Source organism: Oculina patagonica, chromosome 3 (genome assembly GCF_052425735.1).
Source record: "Oculina patagonica isolate OP01 chromosome 3, crgOcupat, whole genome shotgun sequence".
Taxonomy (NCBI): domain Eukaryota; kingdom Metazoa; phylum Cnidaria; class Anthozoa; order Scleractinia; family Oculinidae; genus Oculina; species Oculina patagonica.
Window position 1 is genome coordinate 17,679,128 of NC_135760.1, and position 20,516 is coordinate 17,699,643.

At 39.3% G+C, this 20,516-nt stretch overlaps 2 protein-coding genes across 2 annotated transcripts in view; both read right to left on the bottom strand.

Moving 5' to 3' along the window:
* The window catches only part of LOC144645275 (uncharacterized), a 91,354-nt gene that overhangs the window by 68,955 nt on the left and 1,883 nt on the right, over positions 1-20,516 (bottom strand). The gene's annotated exons all lie outside the window — the stretch shown is intronic.
* LOC144645865 (uncharacterized) lies at positions 1,362-20,247 on the bottom strand. The gene is made up of 22 exons (XM_078505397.1): positions 20,116-20,247; positions 19,630-19,831; positions 18,186-18,403; positions 15,991-16,098; positions 14,590-14,770; positions 13,502-13,704; positions 13,222-13,341; positions 12,181-12,331; positions 11,891-11,951; positions 11,149-11,198; positions 10,151-10,459; positions 9,959-10,039; positions 9,256-9,372; positions 8,497-8,610; positions 7,357-7,467; positions 6,667-6,780; positions 5,172-5,282; positions 4,721-4,831; positions 4,110-4,223; positions 3,686-3,796; positions 3,024-3,140; positions 1,362-2,117 (listed from the first exon to the last, which is right to left on the bottom strand). Exons 1-22 carry the CDS (start codon positions 20,245-20,247, stop codon positions 1,636-1,638), a joined length of 3,318 nt encoding a protein of 1,105 aa, XP_078361523.1. The 3' UTR covers positions 1,362-1,635.

Consider the following 20,516-nt stretch of genomic DNA (forward strand, 5'->3'; position numbering starts at 1 on the left):
ACAAGCAGTTTATTAAAATGTTTAACAAGGTTTATTAAAGAAGAGATTCATATAATCATTCAAAAGTAACTATTGACAGTAAACGTTTTCCGGGTGAATCTTGCCCAGTCCAGGAACTGATCGCCTCATGCATTCCAGTGAATAACCCTCCAATCTAGCCCAGTCCAGTCCAGTCCATTCTAGTCCAGTTCAGTCAATAGATTTCTGTCATGGGTAAGGCCTAGGCGTCTCGACCACTTGATCAAAGAACGGATGGGTTTTAGTTTCTATTGTACTGAAAACCATGTCAAACATATCTGATATATACAAAACATCTATGTTTTACGGAAAACCACTATAATTTAATGAGTTACTTTAAAAACAGCAACATTGGTGTAGCGGAGATCTTAAATACTTTTCGTTGACAGAGTGAACCTACTTGCGACTATCGAGAAACACGTTTTCTGTAAAACTTTCACCTGAAACTTACATCGCAGCACGCCACCTTATTAACATCTTATAGGAAGAAATGGCTTTTCCCCCTTTCTTTGGTTGACCGCTGATCTGGAAATGGTTTTTCTATTGGATCGCGGGCAAAAGTTCTATTTTTTCCTGTCTATGTTCAATGAATTCATATATTTAAATCAAGAGCAAAGTAAATTACCGGAGAGCTTCGCTTCTAGGCTTGGCTAAATCTATTTAATCCTATTCAGACCGGGGGGGGGCTTTTGAGGCCCGCGCTGGCTTTGAACTTTTATAACTTTTTTAAGATTCGACCAAACGCTGCCAAACTTTCTGAGTTTTCCTAAAATTTATCTGGCAACAATTTGGTAGGGTTGGATGATGTGTCAGGACCTTGACATCACCATGGCAACGGCATTTTGTCAGGCCTGTTTTCCAAAATTTGTCATTTTGCGTGTTTCTGTTAATAAAAATCAACTTAAATGGGATAACTTTTACATTTTTACGGGTTTAAAGCACATTTTTATTCATTTTGAGTCCTTTTCAGTGATTTTGGGTGGTTTTGTGGCATTTTTAAAAAAAATTGAAATCCAAGATGGCGGATCCAAGATGGCGGCTGTTTCGACATTATGATGTAATTGTCACGTGATGTGACGTCACCATCCCGCGTGACGTATACCAAAAGAAAGAGTCTCGGACGTACAATACATCCTATAAGTTTCATGGTGATTGCTTAAATATTCTGGAAGTTACATAGGGGGGGCTTCCGAAGCCCCCCCCCCCGGTCTGAGAAGGTCCAAAAAAGCCTGAATAGGGTTAATATACAGAGATAACAAATACAGGATGGAGAACTGTACAATTTATGACAACAGTTTTGCGCAAAATGACGCCATAATGGACACGTCAATACAGTATCGATGCAGTCGAAACACGATAACTCAAACCTTTGATGGGGAATTCGAAAAAAGAACGAGTTATTGATGGTGCAATAAGTAAGGAAAAGGACCTGGTGGGGAATTGGAAAAGGTTCGAGTGAGCGGGAGGTTCAAGTTATTGAGGGTTCGAGTGATCGGAATTTAACTGTACGTCTAGTGATAAAGAAGTTCACACGAACTTTCAAAAGTCTATTCTTAATAGGGTGTAAGGGTGCAGGATAAGTGACACTTGAACACCTTCTTCGGCGAAACCCAATACTTATGATGGTTTGAAATATAATACACTGATCTGGCCTTCCTGGACTGTTGATCCGTTAGAGTCAGCCATCTCATCCGCTGGCACATCCGAAAACGTAATCGTCAGTTGAGGATTACATGAAAGAACTGCGGAGCCTTCAAAACTTTTAATCGTTTCGGGGTTACCTGCTCCCTCAACCTGGGAAGCTGCGATGTATTGCTGGTCAGCAGTTAGGAGTATCGGCTGGTCAAAGTAAACAGGCAAGTCTTCAATTCCTTGATTGAAAGTGTGCGGAATAGTTTTGGAGGCGATTACACCACCTGAGATGTCTGTTAGTTTGATGGTCAACTGCACAAGGATGCCTTGTTGAATGGTGGAGCCAATAGATATTCCCAAAAGGAAGTGATCCGCGTTTATCGAGAATGCAATCTTGTCGAATTTGCCAGAATTTGGCCAGGACGTTTGCAAAGCCCATGTGGGAAGCCGTAGACAGGAAACGGCTCCTGTGAGAAAAAAAAACACACACACACACACACGCCGTAAGCAACTTTAAGATACACTTGAATTGATAATAATTTCCGACTGGGTAAAAAGAAGAGCGAATCCAAAAAGTGTAACACGATTGCGTCGTTGTAATATAATTGCGAACCCCCAACGACTGCCGACAGTCCTGTGCGGTATTATGAACCTTGACAAAGACACTCGTAGCAACCAAATGCTTCCAAAGATTTTGGAATGCAATCGGGAGAGTGAGAACATGATATTAACAAAAGTAAGGAGTTCATTACTGCTGACGAATATGGGAGGAAGATTTTATTTGTAGAAATACATGCTATTGACAAGCTCCATGTTGATGAAAACTTCCTCGAAATAATTTTGATGGTTGCCTCTTTAACAAATTCGCCTGCATTGTTTTTGTTGACACTTTTTAACGACTCCCAAACTATTAATAAGATGGTTATCAAGACTTCATGGGAAGTCTTTGCCAAAGGGAAACGTCATTATGGAACACAAAGACAGTCATATTTATTTGCTAAATTATATGCGGTACAATGAGGATAGCACTGCATAATGGTAACAAAGGCACTGCATATAAAAGGAATTGCACTGGATATAATTAAGCAAATTAACATAAGACAGTCTTGGCGTTCCATACGCCATGCTTTCAAATTCGCAAAACGTGATACTTATAAAAGGCCCTGTGACCTAATCCTGCTGATCGCAAGTCCGGATAAAGTTGGAAGGTTGGAAATAGGCTGGAAACCCCAACATGTATGCAAATCTACTGCTTCAGAAACGACAGGTTTTTGACGGCACACAATTTGATTCACTATAGAGTCGAGATGAATCCTTCCCAAATATCGTCTACCATTAAATTTGGTATCTTACGTGCATGAGGTAAATCTTACCTAATTCACAGTGAGGACCAGATCTAAAAAATGTGCAGTCACAGGTGTATCCTCCTCCAACTGAAGGGACACATGTCCCGCCGTTCAAACACGGGTTACTGGCCACACAGGATAAATCTTGAAGGAAACGAAAAACAGTTAAAGACGATAATGGCAGTTTTGTGGTGCTGCGATGACGAAAAACAGATGATTTAAATGGAATACATTGCACGTGTCACGTTTTTCAAGTCCATCTGGACTATTTCATTACGACACCTTTAGAACGCTTTCGTCTTGCTCGGCATTCCGATGTTTGACTGTTTTATCTGCCCAATGGGAAGCCTGTCCATAACCCATGGCACGTTAAAACCCACCACAGCACGACCACTGCAGCTGGTCAAAACGTGATTGGTGATATACCCTGTACATTACACCGCAAAAAGTCATACACAAAGACAATTTTGACCTTTGTGGTCGACAGAACGGATCGATTTCTTGCGAAACAATTTCCAGAAAACGTCTTTGAACAATATAGCCAAAATAATTTGCTACTGGAACATTTATAACTGCCCTCGCAACGTTGCATTTCATTTGTTGGTCACTTCTTCAGTCTCTAGCTAATATAAGTGACATCCCCAAGAAGAATTAAACATCCTTTTCTTATCAAAAGAGTACTTACTTACCAAACTCGCACTGTGTGCCTGTGCTTCCAGCATTACAATTGCACGCGTATTGATTCACACCATCAACGCAAACTCCATTGACACATGGGTTACTTGCACACTCATCAATATCTTATTTAACATAAAAAAGGAAATTCCAGTGTATTTTAGTGTATCAGTCCGCATTGCTTGGATTAGGTTACGTGCTGCATGCAACAACAAAAATTAATAGCTTTCCCTAGATTCATAACTTAATGCCAAACCCTTTCACGAGGACTGTTGGTTACCTTTTATTGTCAATACTAAGGAAGTTGGCTTATTGGTTCTGGACACCATTCCGAGTTGAGTGCCGGTATAATGTCTGTCGGTTCCAATTTTTGACGTTTGTTTTGTCCCATTTCAATATGATAAGTCATTCAGGATTAAGTACTTGCAGTATACTTACTTGTTTCGCACTGGACCCCAGTGAATCCAGGGATACAATTACAACTAAATTGATTGACTTCATTCACACATACGCCTCCATTGCTGCATGGGTTGCTGGCGCATTCGTCGATGTCTGTCAAATATGATAAGAAGCCATCAGTAATTTTACCTAACATAACTTTCCGCTTGTAGCTTGCAAACGCGACCATTCCCAACGGAGAGTAATGATGCCCGGCTAGCGAAACAAAGACATGGCATTTACTGTGAATGACATTCAGTCAATATGTTTTAAGGGATTAGAAACATAGTTTATTGCCACGGATGATTACGCGAGACAACCCCTTGCACAGAAAAAGATTCTGGAAACCAAGGCTCATGGAAAACTTTCAAACTTTTTTCGTCCACATACATCATCGGGTAATATCCGAGGAAACACCTGCACTCGGCCATGATGGTGGCAACTTTGTCACACCAATTTTCAGACCCAAGAGTCATTGCCAACATGATGTTGTCAACTATATAGGCATCAACTTGATTTGTAAAAGTGATCAGTGTCTGCCTTCCACCTTCATTAACAGCAAGTTGTTATTTCACAACTGAGCGGGCAAGAAGGCAACTACCTCCACTTACCAGTCTCACAGTGTACCCCTGTGTAGCCCGGATGACAGCTGCACGTGTACTGATTTACACCATCGACGCAATCTCCATTGACACACGGACTACTTGCACACTCATCAATATCTGATTAAACAAGAACAATAATGTTTCTTAACAGTTTCTTGTACAGTCGTTGGTGCTTATAGGTCTGATTAGGTCAAATGCTTTATTTTTAAAAAAAATTACGCGAGGTTTGATTGTCAACAACTGATTGACTGTGTTTTGTAATACTAAAATTGGTCGATTCTGTCTTTCTTGCCGGAAGCTTCATATATATCATTTAAGGCACTGAGCAATTCGAAGAGCGTATCTATCATCTCGTCAATTAAGCAATTAAAGTACGATTAGATAGCTTGCTAACATTAAGTAACACGACATCCACCAAAAACGTGCTCAAAGGGTACTGGGAAGAAACTCCCCTTACCTATCTCACAGTTGACACCTGTGTTGCCCGGATAACAGTTGCACGCGTATTGATTTACACCATCGAAGCAATCTCCATTAACACATGGGTTATTTGCACAATCGTCAATATCTGATTAAACAAACAACAAGAACATTTCAGTTTATATTTTGCTTGCTAATGCTTATCCGTTCGTTACATACTGCAAGGCAGCTAAAATATAAACAATATAATCTTCATTTCGAGCGAAAATGTGCCCGATCATTAGTCAGTGACATTATGTGATCAGTGAAGCGAATAATTAAACCACCCTTAAGGTCGCGCAGGACCCTTGCAATCATTAGTATGTATTTATTTAAAGAGTATGCACGAACTGCCGGACGACTGAAGCCGACAACAAACGAATATTCATGAGAATGTTTGTTTTTAAACTCTTTTGTACAAGTAATTACTAGTAATTGTTCTCAGCTTTGTGCCACGTGCGCTGGAACATAGGGAATTATCATAAATAGATTCACAGCTTTGAATATATCACACGTTGTTGTAAACATTGACTCGGAAGGTCTTCGGAAGCCTCAAAACCTTCAATTTTGTGTCCAAGTTTTCTCCGCCGATATAGAATTTCAAGAGTTGATTCGCGAGGAACATAAACTTGGTGTACTCTATTGTGCTCTGGCTAGAGCGAATTTTTAAATTTCCTTCTCAAAATGAAGATAGCATGTTTCAAAGTTTAGATTTCACATTTGTACTCTCTTAGAAGCCATTAACTTGTAGCAGTTTTTGAAATTGTTCTAGTGGGAGCACAAAAGAAGTTGCGATTTATCACTAGGCTATATAATCATTTAATTTGGTGCGCTGTGCTAGCTGAAAACTTGGACACAAAATCGCATTATCTTCAGTTAAACTTTTAAGGGCTTGTAACATCACAGACAACGGTCATCTCACAGTAAAAGGACAATCATGATGTAATTTCATCATCATTCCTGAGTATCCTTATTACATTTTAGAGGAATCGATATTCAAAATGTAGTGAATTAAAGCTTTACAAGATAGCACTCCAACAAGAAATTTGGCTAATGAATATATTAATGAGCAAGGGTCCTGCGCGACCTTAAGAATGGCAGTTTGTCTAGTTTTCAGACTTAGAAGCAACAAATAACTTTTTTAAAAAACGCAATGTCAGACCTTTTCAACTTGTTAGCTATATATATACGTTTGGAACAACAAAACTAAACAAAAACAAAGAGTCGGATCTCCATAAGGGATGCTGGTAACCTTAGCTTTATAAAAGCACATAAAGTATATGGTACGTATCTCCTCAGTTCGGTGCTGAGTGAATTGGTTCATTGGTTCTGGACAGCTGTCTGAGTGGAGTGGTATTTTATGATGGCTGTCGGTTCCAATTTTGGCCATTTGTTTTTGTCTCAGTTACATTAACGTCACGCATGTCTTTTATTCAAATAACAGATCAGTTCCGTTATTACATATGACACTTTGCAATGATAAATGTACTTACCTGTTTCGCACTGGACTCCGGTGAATCCAGGGGGACAATTACAACTGAATTGATTGACTTCATTTAGACACGTGCCTCCATTGAGGCATGGGCTGCTGGCGCATTCATCAATATCTGTCAAATATGATTAGACAGCCGTTAGTAATTTTAACCATTCTATAGGTAGAATTCTAATTGTAACGTTCACACGCGACATTTTCCAAAGGAGGATGTTGATGCCCTGCTAGAGAAACGGAAGTGTAGTATTCAGGACGGATTGTCCACGTGACCAATACGTGAGGGACCCATCCAACAAATGAATACATATAATGTGAAAAACATGGTACAACATCATGATAAATTCCGTGCAACCTCCCATTGCAAAGAGAGAAATTCCCTTTAACAGTAACAAGAACATCGTCAAGAAAATGAGCAATGAACGTCAAGCTGTTTAGAAGGACACTGTAAGGAGCAAGCTAAAAAAGGTATCAACAATGTGACCGTTTAGTGCTAAAGTTAACTTGGGAGAATTTTTCTTGATATCAGCTGAAGACCAAAAAAAATCTCCGTCGTTTCGAAGTGTCTCATACGTTAGGCGCGTGTTCATTTAACGGTGGGTAAACTGTGTTGCCAAATTTTTCTGAAGACATTACACGCATCACAATACACCAGTTATGTTCACCCTTGAGAGTGAAAGGGTTCTCCACTTACCAATCTCACAGTGTAAGCCTGTGTTGCCCGGGTGGCAGCTGCACATGTACTGATTCAAACCATCGATGCAATCTCCATTGACACACGGACTTCCAGCACAATCGTCAATATCTGAATAAACACAAAACAAGGGTGTTTATAAACAGCTTCTTGTGCACTGTGGTTCTTACAGGTCGGGTAAGGTAACAAATTTATAGACATATCATAATATCGTTAGTTAGCTAAAGACCATCAAACTGAGAGCTTATTGCGCGTCCCGGGGGACTCGGTGAATGACGGGGAGATCGAATGGAGGCAACTCGGACCCAAAATCCCTAAGTCTCCGTCAACAAAACCGGACCAAAAAACCCCCCAAAAAATTCCTGTACCCGGGAGGGGCCAGAACGCCTGATCTCTCAACGCCAAGGCCCCGGCCAGGACTAGTTCGACCAAAAAACCCCACAACAAGTCACCCAAAAAGCCAAACCAACCAACCGGACGTTCACCAAAATCGATCATCCCCGTCATAACAAGCCGGAGTACCCCCCTGGGTTGCGCGTGCCATCTTGAGCTGTTTCCGTTGGTAATGGAATTTCCAAAACAATTTCGACAAAATAACAAATGTGCCACTTACTTATTTCAGTGCAAACATAGCAAAGGTAAATTCTGTTTTTAAGCAAGCGTCGTTTTTGCGGATGCGTAAGGAGTGAATTAAAAGGCCACCTGATTGGGTGTGTTTGGTAAGAATAAAATAAGCCATTACCCTTTGCCTCTGTTTCAAAACGACTCTACGTGCAAAACTATTCAAATAAAAATGTGTTCGATTTGCATTAAAATGGACCTTTAGATGACACTCATTTTCACATTAATGGTTTTGCACGTAGACTCGTTTTGAAACAGAGGCAAAGGGTAACTCGGAAATGGCCTATTAATTCAATCAGTCTTTCATCCAATTTCAGATACTTAGTCAGTGTGAAGCCAAATGCTCCTTGCACGCCTTCCATACTCATGATCAACTGATGCATATTCCCAAGATTTGCAAACATCTGATTTCTTCATACAAAATATAATGCAACCAAGTGACAAAACAATCGTACATTATCTAACACCCCAAGCATTTTTTGAACGTATCTATCATTGGGTCAACAAATGATAACTTACTTATATCACACTGGACTCCAGTATATCCGATGGGACAGATGCAAGTGAATCCGTTCACTTTATCCACACAAGGAGCTCCACCGGTGCAAGGATTGCTGGCACATTCATCAATCTCTGTAAGACGTGATTGAAAGTCTTAAATAAAAAATTCTCTCAGAGACAATAACAAAACAGTATAACCAACAGTTCTATAATGTTATCAAATCTGCCAAGCAACTCAGATTGCTGAAATATCTCTAAAAGCATTTTCAATTAGTCGCATTGACAATGTTTTGAGGAGGAGGGGAGCTGTAGTGGTAAGAGCAATCGTCTCCCGCCAATGTGACCCGGGTTCGACTCCCGGACCTTGCGTTTTATGTTGGTTGAGTTTGTTGTTGGTTCTTGTCCTTGTTCTAATGGGAGTTTTTCTCCGGATTCTCGGGTTTTCCTCACTCCAAAAATACCAACACTCCAAATTCCAATTCGATCTTCATTATACGTGCACTTTCTAACGAGTTCCTGAGAGCTCTTCCATGTTACGTTGGTAAAAAAAAATAAATTAAAAATATTAAAGAAAGGGGTCATATTTATTGCTTGGATATATCTTGAGGAAATCAACCGTGTAGTTTCGTAAAAGTCGAAGGATGCCTTCCAACCAAAAACTTTGTCTTTAAAACCGTACTCTAAGGCTAAAAGACTATGTCGAGCCAAGAGGAGTCAAATTTAATACATAGCCAGTCATACTATATGCAACATAGCCAGTCATAATCGACAATTCACCTTGGCTACAATGGCTCCCATTGAATCCAGGAAAACAATTGCACTTGTAGCCTCCATCTGGTGTTTTGGCGCATGTACCATTGTTACAGGGTATTGCCAAGCAGTCGACCTTCGTATCTGTCGGAGAGAGAATGGTACGGGGTTACCGTGATATTTATTTCATATTACTTGTAGGGCACGTGTGTGTAAAACGTGTGCATGATATTTTAGCTGCAATCTTCTCGTCGAGTTTTACAGCTGCGAGTTTCCGTCGATTACTTTCCGATGAGTCTCCACAGCAATACGTTACATATAACAACTAAATGGAAGAAACTAAGGGAGAAATTCTGTAGAAATTCGAAATGTTACCAATGGCGTTGGCCTTTTAGCCAGCAAGGTAACAAACCACAAATTGGTTGATAGTATTCAGTGGCAACCATTTCTCTTTTTTTCTTTTTACCTGTCTATAACCTGCCGAAAACAAGTTAATCACGCAGTACCAATTCGCGAAAACCTGTTTTCGCCCACAACTGTTTATCCGCTGTGTTCATAAAAGAACTGATTCACGCTTTTAGCTGTGCGTATATCTAGCTATTGATGCACTTGAGAAGTTTGCAAAGAACTCGTTAGGAGATAGGGTTGCTCTCGGCCATTGCTCGAGCAACTCTAACGCATCTCTCGTTCTCTTCAAACTTCCCGCCTGCTTCCATAAAGTCATGCATACCGTAAGGATAATCAATCCAAGAATAAACCATCTTCCAATCAATCGCCCCACTTGGCTTGAAAAGTACTCCTTTGGATGAAGCTGAGAAAAATTATCACAAGGTTAAGAATACAACGGTTACTTTGTACAATACAAAACTCTAGAAACATTGTAGCAATAAAGAGCAAAGACTAAGAGCTGTAAGATAATTACATCCCCACATATCGACACTTGCAACGGATCGTCTTCTCCGCTTTAATGAAACACTGGAACTCGGCACCGTTAAGGCGTCGAACGGTTCATCCAGACTTCCTGGCATCACAGGAATAAACGGCACTTCGGTGGCTGTAATTAATGATGAAGTTTCCTTTGCTTTCTCCCAGATCCTGTTAGCAATTGCTTTCCATACCATGAACGGGGAAAATCCGCTTCGTAGATACGTGATTTTGTTGTTTGAGATCCCATAGTAAATTTTGTTGACGGGGTCATAGACAAGGACATTAAGAACGTTTTGTTGCAGATCTGTGAACAAAACAAAAATGCTGTTGAACTGGTTCAGTTCTGGCAATTGATTTGCATCCAATTTAGCCATGGCAAATGTTTCTTCTCTCCTCTGCCAACTGTCCCTATGCTTCCTTAACCTCTCTCCTCTGTAGAGATATATAAAGCCCCCACGCTTTTTTAAAATCGCGAAGAAGCTTCAACAGGGGAGAGAGCTTCCTTAACTGTTATACAGTATATAGTTTCTTTTTAGCAGTTTTTTGCCATTAAAATGGCAGTTAACGTTTGCAACGGAGGGAAATCTAATGACAAAAACAACGCTGTTTGAAAATATATTGTTCTTCTGGAACCAATCACTGGAGGCAGCGTGGCCTAGTGGTTAGGGCGCTGGACTTTTAATCCGGAGGTCCCGGGTTCCCGGGTTCCACGCTATGTAAATAGCCAACTGGTCAGTGTCCTGCCAGTTGTGATTTTAAACAAGTTTCTGTTGTTTATTGTGTCCATAATTAGCATAGCCGTGCTAAATACAATGACACTTAAACAAAGTGTTTTATTTTTATTTCATTAGTTTTGGATATCTTACGCTAAATAGTTTTGAGGACGAATTCGTGGCTAAAATGTCTGTGCTTACTACTGTGAAAGGATCGATAAAGTCCAGCTAATCTTCACTTTAATATTGTCATGTTTTAATTAAAACATATAGTGCTTACCATTCCACGTTTCTCCGCCGTCGGTACTGCCTTTGCAAGGACTTTCAGATCTGAAGAAAAAATACCATTTGAGCTGTTACTGTATCCCGGTAATATATGTTAAAACAAACATTAAATGCATATTATTAAGCATTAACATGTAGAAAAACTGACCGAAGGAAGCATGCAAGGGAGAGAAACAAAATTTCAATCGTCGCGCTTAGGGACTGTTCGTTATTTAATTTTTTATGGGTTATGGGGTGGGGGGGGGGGGGGGGGGGGGGGCTGAGAACGGCACTGTAAAAACATACCTCTCAATATAGCGTTCTTTCAAATAAAAACGTACCCTCCCTATCAATGCACTTTTTCAAAATCTGTAAATCACGAATGCAGCAATCATGTAGGCCTTTATTTAGCATTGAGTAAGCATTGTTTATACATGAGTTTGTTAATAGTTTTAAATGAGATAAGAGTTTTTTTGTTTTTTTTTTTTTTTCTTTTTCCCAAAACGCCCCACAACACTTTCCTACATTATCCCGTTGAAGCCCTGAATTTTTTCAGGCTTCTTTATTCCAACGCGTTTTTTTTTTTTTTTTTTTGCTTAAATTGGAAATTCACTGGATGTTCATTTATCACTTTCATAAATTCCATCCGTGTTCATTAATATAAATTATTTCATATACTTTACATTTTTGTGGGCTTTTTTTTTTTTTTTTTTTTTTTTATTAAAGCCCCCATTTTCACTTCTGTATTACAGACAAACATCGTGTTGGTAGATTCCTCCAGCAGAAAACTACGTCCGAAGACAACTGGACTTTGAGCATCTGAAAAAAGACGCATAAATAAACAAAAAAACAAAATTATTTTTTGTACTACATAATTAATAGGCCATAACATTTGATGACAAGGTGAGATTTACCTAGTGCACAATACACGTTCAGCCTAATCACATATTATTGCGGTCTCAAACAACGATAAAAAAAAAAAAAACATCATCCCTCTAACTCGGTTGGTTAAGTCTTTGCCTATTCATTTATATAATATAACATTTACCGGAGTCTGGGTACCAGAAAAGTTCCACCCTCATACACGCCATATTGGTGCACGCGTCGGTCTGGGGTCGAAACCGAACAAACTGCGCGTGAACTGGGAACAGCAGCTTGTGTCGAACCGCCAGGTTTCTTAGAGGACTTCCTACGAAAAGCTGAAAAATGTCAGGGAAAAACATCATTAATTTAAACCTTTCGACATAATATACAGCATGCCAAGATTGTGGCCGTCCCGAACGGAGAAATTTTTACTATCAAGGGTCGTAGGCGAGACCAAGCGACATCTGAGCGACAGATTTGTTGAACATAGACGCGTGATCAAAAAAGCCATCAGCCACAGTCACATTAATCAGCCCACCTCAGTTTCAGATCACTTCACTCTTCCTGCAATTCAATTAAAGTGTACATGACTTAAAACTATTCTTCTGTAACTAATCAAAGGCCTTTCGAAATACAGAAGAATGGGTTTTTTTTTTTGAATTTTTTTTTTTTTTTTTTTTTTTTTTTTTTTTTTTTAATTTTTTTTGTGGTAAAAGGTTTGATTTAAAATAGGAAAATATTTAAAAAAAAAATTTTTAAAATTTTATTTATCCCCCAAATGGGGTAAAAAAAAAAAAAATTTTGTTTTTTCCGTTTTCTAAAATTTTTTTTTAACGCAAAAAGAGAAAATTTTTGCCTTTTTTTTGTTTTTTTAAAAGGAAGGGAGAGGAAGGGACAGAGACGTCGTTCGCAAAGTTACAGAAGCTTTCTTAATGCTGATCCTGATCTACGCCAAGATCCAGCTTTACTTCGATGCTGTTTGTACAAGTGGTCCTTGCATCTATCCGCAAATAGGAACACACAGTTAAGAATAAGAAACAAGTTTATACCAATTTTTCCTGGCCAACATATTACTAGCATCAAAAATAATGCTTATGCTACGTAAATGCTACGTAAAAGCTACATTACATCCTCAATAACTTGAGGATGGAATGTAATGGTATACTACTGAATGCCATGGAAAACGGCAAATAGGTTCATATGTAAGACAGGTTTAACTCGGTACCTTGCTTGCTGCATTGGCTTTGTAGTATTCCCATGATGCACCATCGGCGCTGAACTCAAAGTAGAATGACAACACTGAGTTTGTATTTTCTGATTCGTCATGTTTGCTCTGTACTTTCAACTTTATATGAAAAGTCAAAAATGCTTTCGTTAATAACTTTAAGAGTTGGATGATCTCATTACGGTAATTTATATGCCAGCCTCCTCCTCCAAAAATATCTTAGAGAAACACGATTAAGTCTCAAATTAAATTAAGTCTTGTTTCAATACATATAACTTACCTCAAATATGAGGTAGACTTGACCCAGGTCAATCTGTAAATATTCAGACGAGTCACATGACACAGCACACCACGCTCCCCCGCCCGACCGTGAGTTCAGCCTGGAGTACTGGGCACCATATTCAACGCCTTTTTCTGAGGACGAGGTGAGCTGGTTATCAGCGATGACACCTGACTCCATCCCCACTGCCACAGGCACTGGAACTGCAGGAGGATGACAATCACTTGATTATTTGAAACACTGTGTATTATTTTGAGATATATCTTGGCGTTGAGGAATCTATTGTTACTTGGCATTTGTGTAGTCTTTGTGCTGTGGTCTTGGTATTGTTTATTGTCTTTTAGAAATCTTTGTCTTACTTCATTTTGGATCGCACCATCCGCCACAACAAGAAGCGGCCTTTTTCTAGATAGATTTGACTACGAGTAAGAGATCGAGTACGAGTACGAGTTTGGATTTTCGAGTCAATTATCTCCCGAACTATAACTCTTTCCAGTTGCTGACTAACACATAAATTTCATTTCATTTAGGGATAAGATTGGTGTGATAAGTGATTATGGGAGGCACACGAATTTGGTTGGAAAACTCGTACTGACGAACTCAATCTCGTACTCGTAGTCTAATCTTAAGGTCGTTAGTCGTTAGCTGGAAGTTTATAGTTCAATAGTTGCTGTTGATAAGAAAAAAAAAACGAGGGCGGGTAGTATAACGCTTTAAGCTTTTGGTTCAAGCACTCATAAAAAGTAAAAAATAGCTCTCCAGCCACAGAGGCTCTGAAGCAAAGTGGGTATCCTCTATTCTAAATTTTCTACGTTCAATTTGCCTACGGTAATTTAATTTACCATCTCAAGGGCTACTAAAAAGTTCGCTGCAAATATGTCCATAGCTATTTTTGTAATCGTCTTAAAATATTTCGAATGGAGACTTGTTATTAATTGAGTCATGTGCGTGATCAAGGACATGCGCGCATGCGCAAGCAGAGTTAGACGATGAGCCGGATCAGAGCCAAATCAACCGACGCTGCCTGGTAATGTCGTGATAAGTTCTAGTACACGTATCGCCCAAAGACAGTCAGATTTTATTTTTACCTAGTTTGGGCTTTCCTTTTGTTATTCTATCGGCAGGGCAGCCGTACAATTCCACCTTATAAACAGGTTGTTCTCCTCCAGGTTTTTGAAAAGGCGGAAGGACCACCCGAACGAAACGGGCAGTGGCTGTGAACTTTAAACTCTTCATTATTATAACGGTGCTGCGAGCACTTCGATCAACCTTGAAAAGACAACAATATACCCAGTTAAACATTGTTATGAACTCAAGAGGGGCAGGAAATTAAAGCTCGCTGCAAATATGAGATAACGCATAGTCGGGATTCCCCTTCAAAACGACTTAACGACTTGAACCAGCTCGTTAGACTTTCTCAAAGTCCTTCGACGAGCGGTTTAAGGTCGCCTCGCGACGTTTTTCGGCTCGCTACACTCGCCCATAGAGGGCGGGTGAGTTAATAATGGTAAGAAATACATAAACGAAAAACCACTGTAACACATGCATTGCCCACTTCACGCAAAGACAATTGCCCTAGATAAGCTTTGCTTTTACAAGCATGAAATATAAAGTACCGTATTTATTCGACTAAGCGCCCTGGGCGCTTATTAAATTTTTGGACCTTGATGGTGGGCGCTTATTCGAGGTGGGCGCTTATTCGAGGCTGGGCGCAACAACAAAGTATTGAACTGAAACAAAGAAATGTAACAAAAAAAAAAAAAGGCGGTCACCCAAAAACAAAAGCAAACAGTTGGGGACCACTTAAATTTAAAATAAATACAACGTCAGCTTATTAAATTTTCACCATTTTAAGCAAGCAGTACGTTTATTTTGGAAGAAAACAATGTATAATAACTAAACGTAAAGGTATACGAAAGCTGAATTTTAATGTTCATTGAAAGTTTCATTAAAAAAAAAAATAAAAAAACTCGGTCTTCGGGATAGTCTCTTAGAAGTACTTAGTCAATTTTAATCTCAACTTCAAAAATATTCAAAATTCCTCTTGTGCACTCATTTTAGGGGGTGGGTGTGGGCGCTTATTAGAGGCTGGGCTCTCATTAACTTTTCCTACCTACAGGGTGGGCGCTTATTCGAGGTGGGCGCTTATTCGAGGTTGGGCGCTTAATCGAGGTTGGGCGCTTAATCGAATAAATACGGTACATAAAGTACATACTGAAATCAGGATGCCAGGCAAAAAAAATAGAGCCAAAGCAAACAGCAGAAGAGCAACCGATTGAATTAGACAATCTTGTTTCCATGATGGTACGTCTTAGCTTCGGGAATTTAATTTTGTCGCGTAGTTTGGTAAAACGTCACTCAGTTTACTTGGTTTTCTCTCGACATGTAAATCTTGAACTCGTTATCATTTTGGCATGAATATATTCCGTTTTTCGTGTGGCAGCGATTGTTTGTTTTGATTGCTAGGTTTTAATGTTCACGTTTCTTACCGCTGTGTCAATTCCGAATTTCTTCTCTTTCCACTTTAATCCATCCTCACTGAGTACTAGAAATATCTTATCTTTTGGAATTTTTGGAGATAAACCTTCAACTGCAAACTGGAAAGAAAAATCATGTATCAAGGCTTACAAACTGAATTCATATTATTGAATGGGAACATAGAGAGCTCCCTCCCAAAAAGGCTCTAACCAGGAAATGAACCCTCCCTTATCCCTCATCAGAGAAATGAAGAACCCTATTTCATCCATTGAAGTGTGGTCAAGATGTTGAATTATTTGGAACGCTTTAATCGTCATTTAGCTTTTTAGTGCCTACTCACATGTGCAACATGGATATTGGTGGGTTTTTCTATAACGCAAACGTTGCACTCCCATTTTAAATAGTGAACATTTTGTTCATATGAAAATAAAGGATTACTGTGGAATTGGTTATGTTGCTGCCACTGTAACTGGTCATAAGGACCTACAACCCAAAGAGTTTTTAGAGCTACCTTCATCTTAAGCTGAAATTTTTAAAAAAAATAAAATGTAGTTTTAATACCATTTTAATTGGAAGATTTAAAACAAATGCCACGGGCGTAAAACATCGTAATGCATTGTAAGTCGGAAAAGTAAACTTGAATTACTGCCAGTTTCTGGTATTTGCGTGCGCGTCTTTATGAGTGTGTTTATAATAATTCACACACTCCCAAAAACTTGCATTAATAGTAGCTAATAGTTTAAGATGCAAGAAAGAGAACATAACCAACATACCGCTATCTGTGGATAAGCTTATGGCTGACCGTATGCCAAGTTACGAAAGACACAAAAATCCTGATTTGGTGCACAAAAGACGTAAAACAACCGTCTGTCGCTTGATGGGAAAAAATTGTTACTTCGAGGTTGATTGTCTCAGTTCAGGTAAGCGTAGTATTTACTTTCTTTTCTTGCGTTGCAAACCACACAAAGTAAAAGGAAAAGCTAGTAGGGTTGATATTGATGGCAGCTTTGTGAGTACATAGCGAAAAATTGTTCTTTTTAAATAATTTTTAATACTCATACTTTGGCAAATGTGGAGCTGCCTAAAAACCTTACGGATTTGGTGACAGAGCATGAAACGGATAAGTCACCATTACCATCGACGACCACCAAATTAAGCTTCTTTATTAAGGTCATTTTTCTTTGGCCATGCAGAAGAAAACCGGCTTTAGTCAGCCGTTATCTTAATTTATCCTTGGATACTGCCACAGCGTTTCTGTGCACGACCCTGAGCTTGGCGGACTTTTTAGTCGAATTAACGGGTTTAACTGTATTTGGATTGGTTTTCCACCATAACATTTTAGTAACTGCGTTCAGGCCGGTTAAACAGCAATCGTCTTTTTGACGCGCATTATCGCCTTTTGGAAGTAGACGCCGCCGTGAGGTTTTCAAAGAAAACGTGATGCTCAATTTTTTTGTACGTCGTATAAGAAAGCCACGAAGGAGATATTTTGCTTGCAGAATGAACTTTTATTAGCTTGCGCGAATGTGGCGTCGAAAGTACGAGTTTTTTAACATCAGATAAATAATCAACAGATCGACCAGTAATTTTTCTCGCTTGATTTGGATTGATTTCTGCAAGACTTTGCAATGAAAAGTTAATGCAGTAATAGTGATATAACCATAATATTTAAGCCTCAAGAGTCTGTATGCTGAAACCAAAGTGACGTAAAGTATATGAGATAATTCATATATGTGAACTGCAGATGAGATGTAAAGTGAAGAAATCCTGCATGCTAGGATAATTTCTTCACTTTGAAACCAAAGTGTGCCATACCTTTTGAATAAAGAGGGGAGGTGTAGGCATTATTTTAGCGGTAACGGGAGGGATTTTTCTCATAAAAAGATGGATACAGATATACCTAATTATTAGCTTTTCAAGGAATTACGTGAATTCTTAAAGAATTACTTTCGTTGCCATTAATTAAAAGAAAACTTTTCTTGCCGTCGCCTTTCTATCGCTTTGTTCAAATCTCAACAAAATGAGATTGCTGGCCTCATGGTCAGCGTCCTAAACTTGAGAGATCTGGGCTACCCTGCCAAGGCTCATTTCTCCTCATGCTAGATTAGCCACACGGCAGACACACTAACCAACTGACATATGTTTCTAATTTGTGGATAAATTACAACCTTATTCAAATGGAGCGGAAATATCGAACATTGCTCACCATAAATTTAGTTTGAATGGCTTCTCTCAGATCAACTTGAATAAAATGGACAGCATGTAATTCTCCTCCAGAGGCCCTGAGTGGGCTCCAACCGCTGAAGTTGGCTCCGAGTTTTGCGCTGTAAGGCAGAAAGCTCCTGATTTGAGTGGAAGATGCTGTTATCTGACTGTCCTTTGTTCCTCCGGATGACAGACCAAGTGGGCCAAAACCATCACAGTCTACAAAAGAAGGATAGAAACATGACATCATGAAAAATTTTTTTTGAAGCCGTTCGTACGACCACTGTTTTGCCACTGTTTCGCTATTTTCCAGCCCTTACACTTTGATGGTACTACAACTCTTTATCAGGTAACTACTATTGTCAAGAAATGATCACAACTTGTTGACCAACGATTAGGTATTTGTTTCATACAATTACTGTAATAGCAACTGAACAAAACCATCACAGTCTACAAAAGAAGGATAGAAACATGACATCATGAAAAAATTTCATTAAGCCGTTCGTCGACCACTGGCCACCGCACAGCCCACACTGATGACCCCACAGGACACACAGGACACGGACCAACGATAGGAGACAATGGCTGAACAAAACCATCACAGCACAAAAGAAGGAAGATGACATCATGAAAAATTCATTGAGCCGTCGTTCGACCACTGTTTTGCCACTGTTTCGCATTTTCAGCCCTTACACTTTGATGGTACTACAACTCTTTATCAGGTAACTACTATTGTCAAGAAATGATCACAACTTGTTGACCAACGATTAGGTATTTGTTTCATACAATTACTGTAATAGCAACTGAACAAAACCATCACAGTCTACAAAAGAAGGATAGAAACATGACATCATGAACAAATTTCATTGAAGCCGTTCGTACGACCACTGTTTTGAGCAACCCCTATAACTTTTCCTCTGCGACCGCCTTCACGGGGCAACGTGGGCAATTGAACTTTACACTGTTGTATCAGAGTATTATATTCTTTATCTCAGTTGGCACTGATGTTGTTATCTCTTGTAGGTGACCACCTCTACCTTGTTTAGTGATTGGTTTTTGGCTAAGGAACTAATTTTATTCTCGTAAACGAACAGCTCTACGTACGTAATGAACAACGCATCTTGAAAAAACTGGCAAGTTTTTTAAAGTTTGTCGTGAGTAATCTGTCTTTATTATCGTCAGTCGAAACCATCCTTCTGTATTTTCCTGTTTTTGTTATTCAATTGTTGTTTTTCTGCGCTAGAAAACTATTATTTTGAAGTTTCCTTCACTTTGAAAGTAATCAGAAAAATGACTTAAGTAATGTGAAACTGCTCCTTTAAAAGAAAAAGGAACCAACTTCTTGCACGACCATATTTCATAAGACGTACATTTTAAGTGTTTTTTCAATTCATTTTTCAAGAAAGTTTTTTTGGTTCATCAGCGTTTAACTTGAATTCAGTTACCTGGACTGTAAAACGGGATTTGTGTCATGACCGCTTCTGTTTGTCCAGGTAGGGACCCTGATCCGCATGGATTTTCAATTTGGTGTCGCAGGCTCACTACACACGGCGCGTGATGAAATGAGTCGTCAGCAAAACCATCGTCTTCATGCACGTGAACTGCAATTTGCACGCTCACATTCTCAGAGGTCAGCAGTTCATTGAACTGTTGAAAGTGAAGCGTAAACTACGTTATAATCAGTAATATTTGTCATAGAAGGGCATTTATTTGTTAAAAAGCAGAGGGAATATTAGTATTAGTGAATAGGCTCTGCATAACGTTTTATAATATTTTTAAGCCTTAACACATTTCCTTTCCGATTGCAATCTACAGCTCTCCGAAAATAGCTAACACAACAGCAGAACTCTTACACATTGTGGCGGACGTTTCTGGCATGTATAAGCAAATAAAAACCAACAATTGATTTGTTTCGTTTCTCTCTTACTTACCTGCAACGCTACCAGTCGAAAGTTACCCTCTTGTGACTCAGTGACGCCATCGGGAGAGCGGGTTCCGTTGGAAGCGTAGTTGTCGTAAACGATGTAATTTGGTATTTTGAATTGTAAAACCAGGTTCTTCATGTTGTTAAGCGCTGGGTATTTGTGTGAGATGGAGGAATAGACAAATGCCGTTTTGCTAAAAGAGTAAAATTGAAATATCTCCTATTAGGCCGTTCAAGTTATTCTCATGCTCTGTGTCGCTTGTAGTAGCTTAAGGCTGGTTCTCATATAATCGCCCCGATCGCTTCTATCGCCTCTGTCACTTCAAAACGTTTAATATCGACCTGGGCGATTTATGAGAACATTACACAAGCGATTGTTAATGTCTGCGGCGATTTGGGGCGATCACG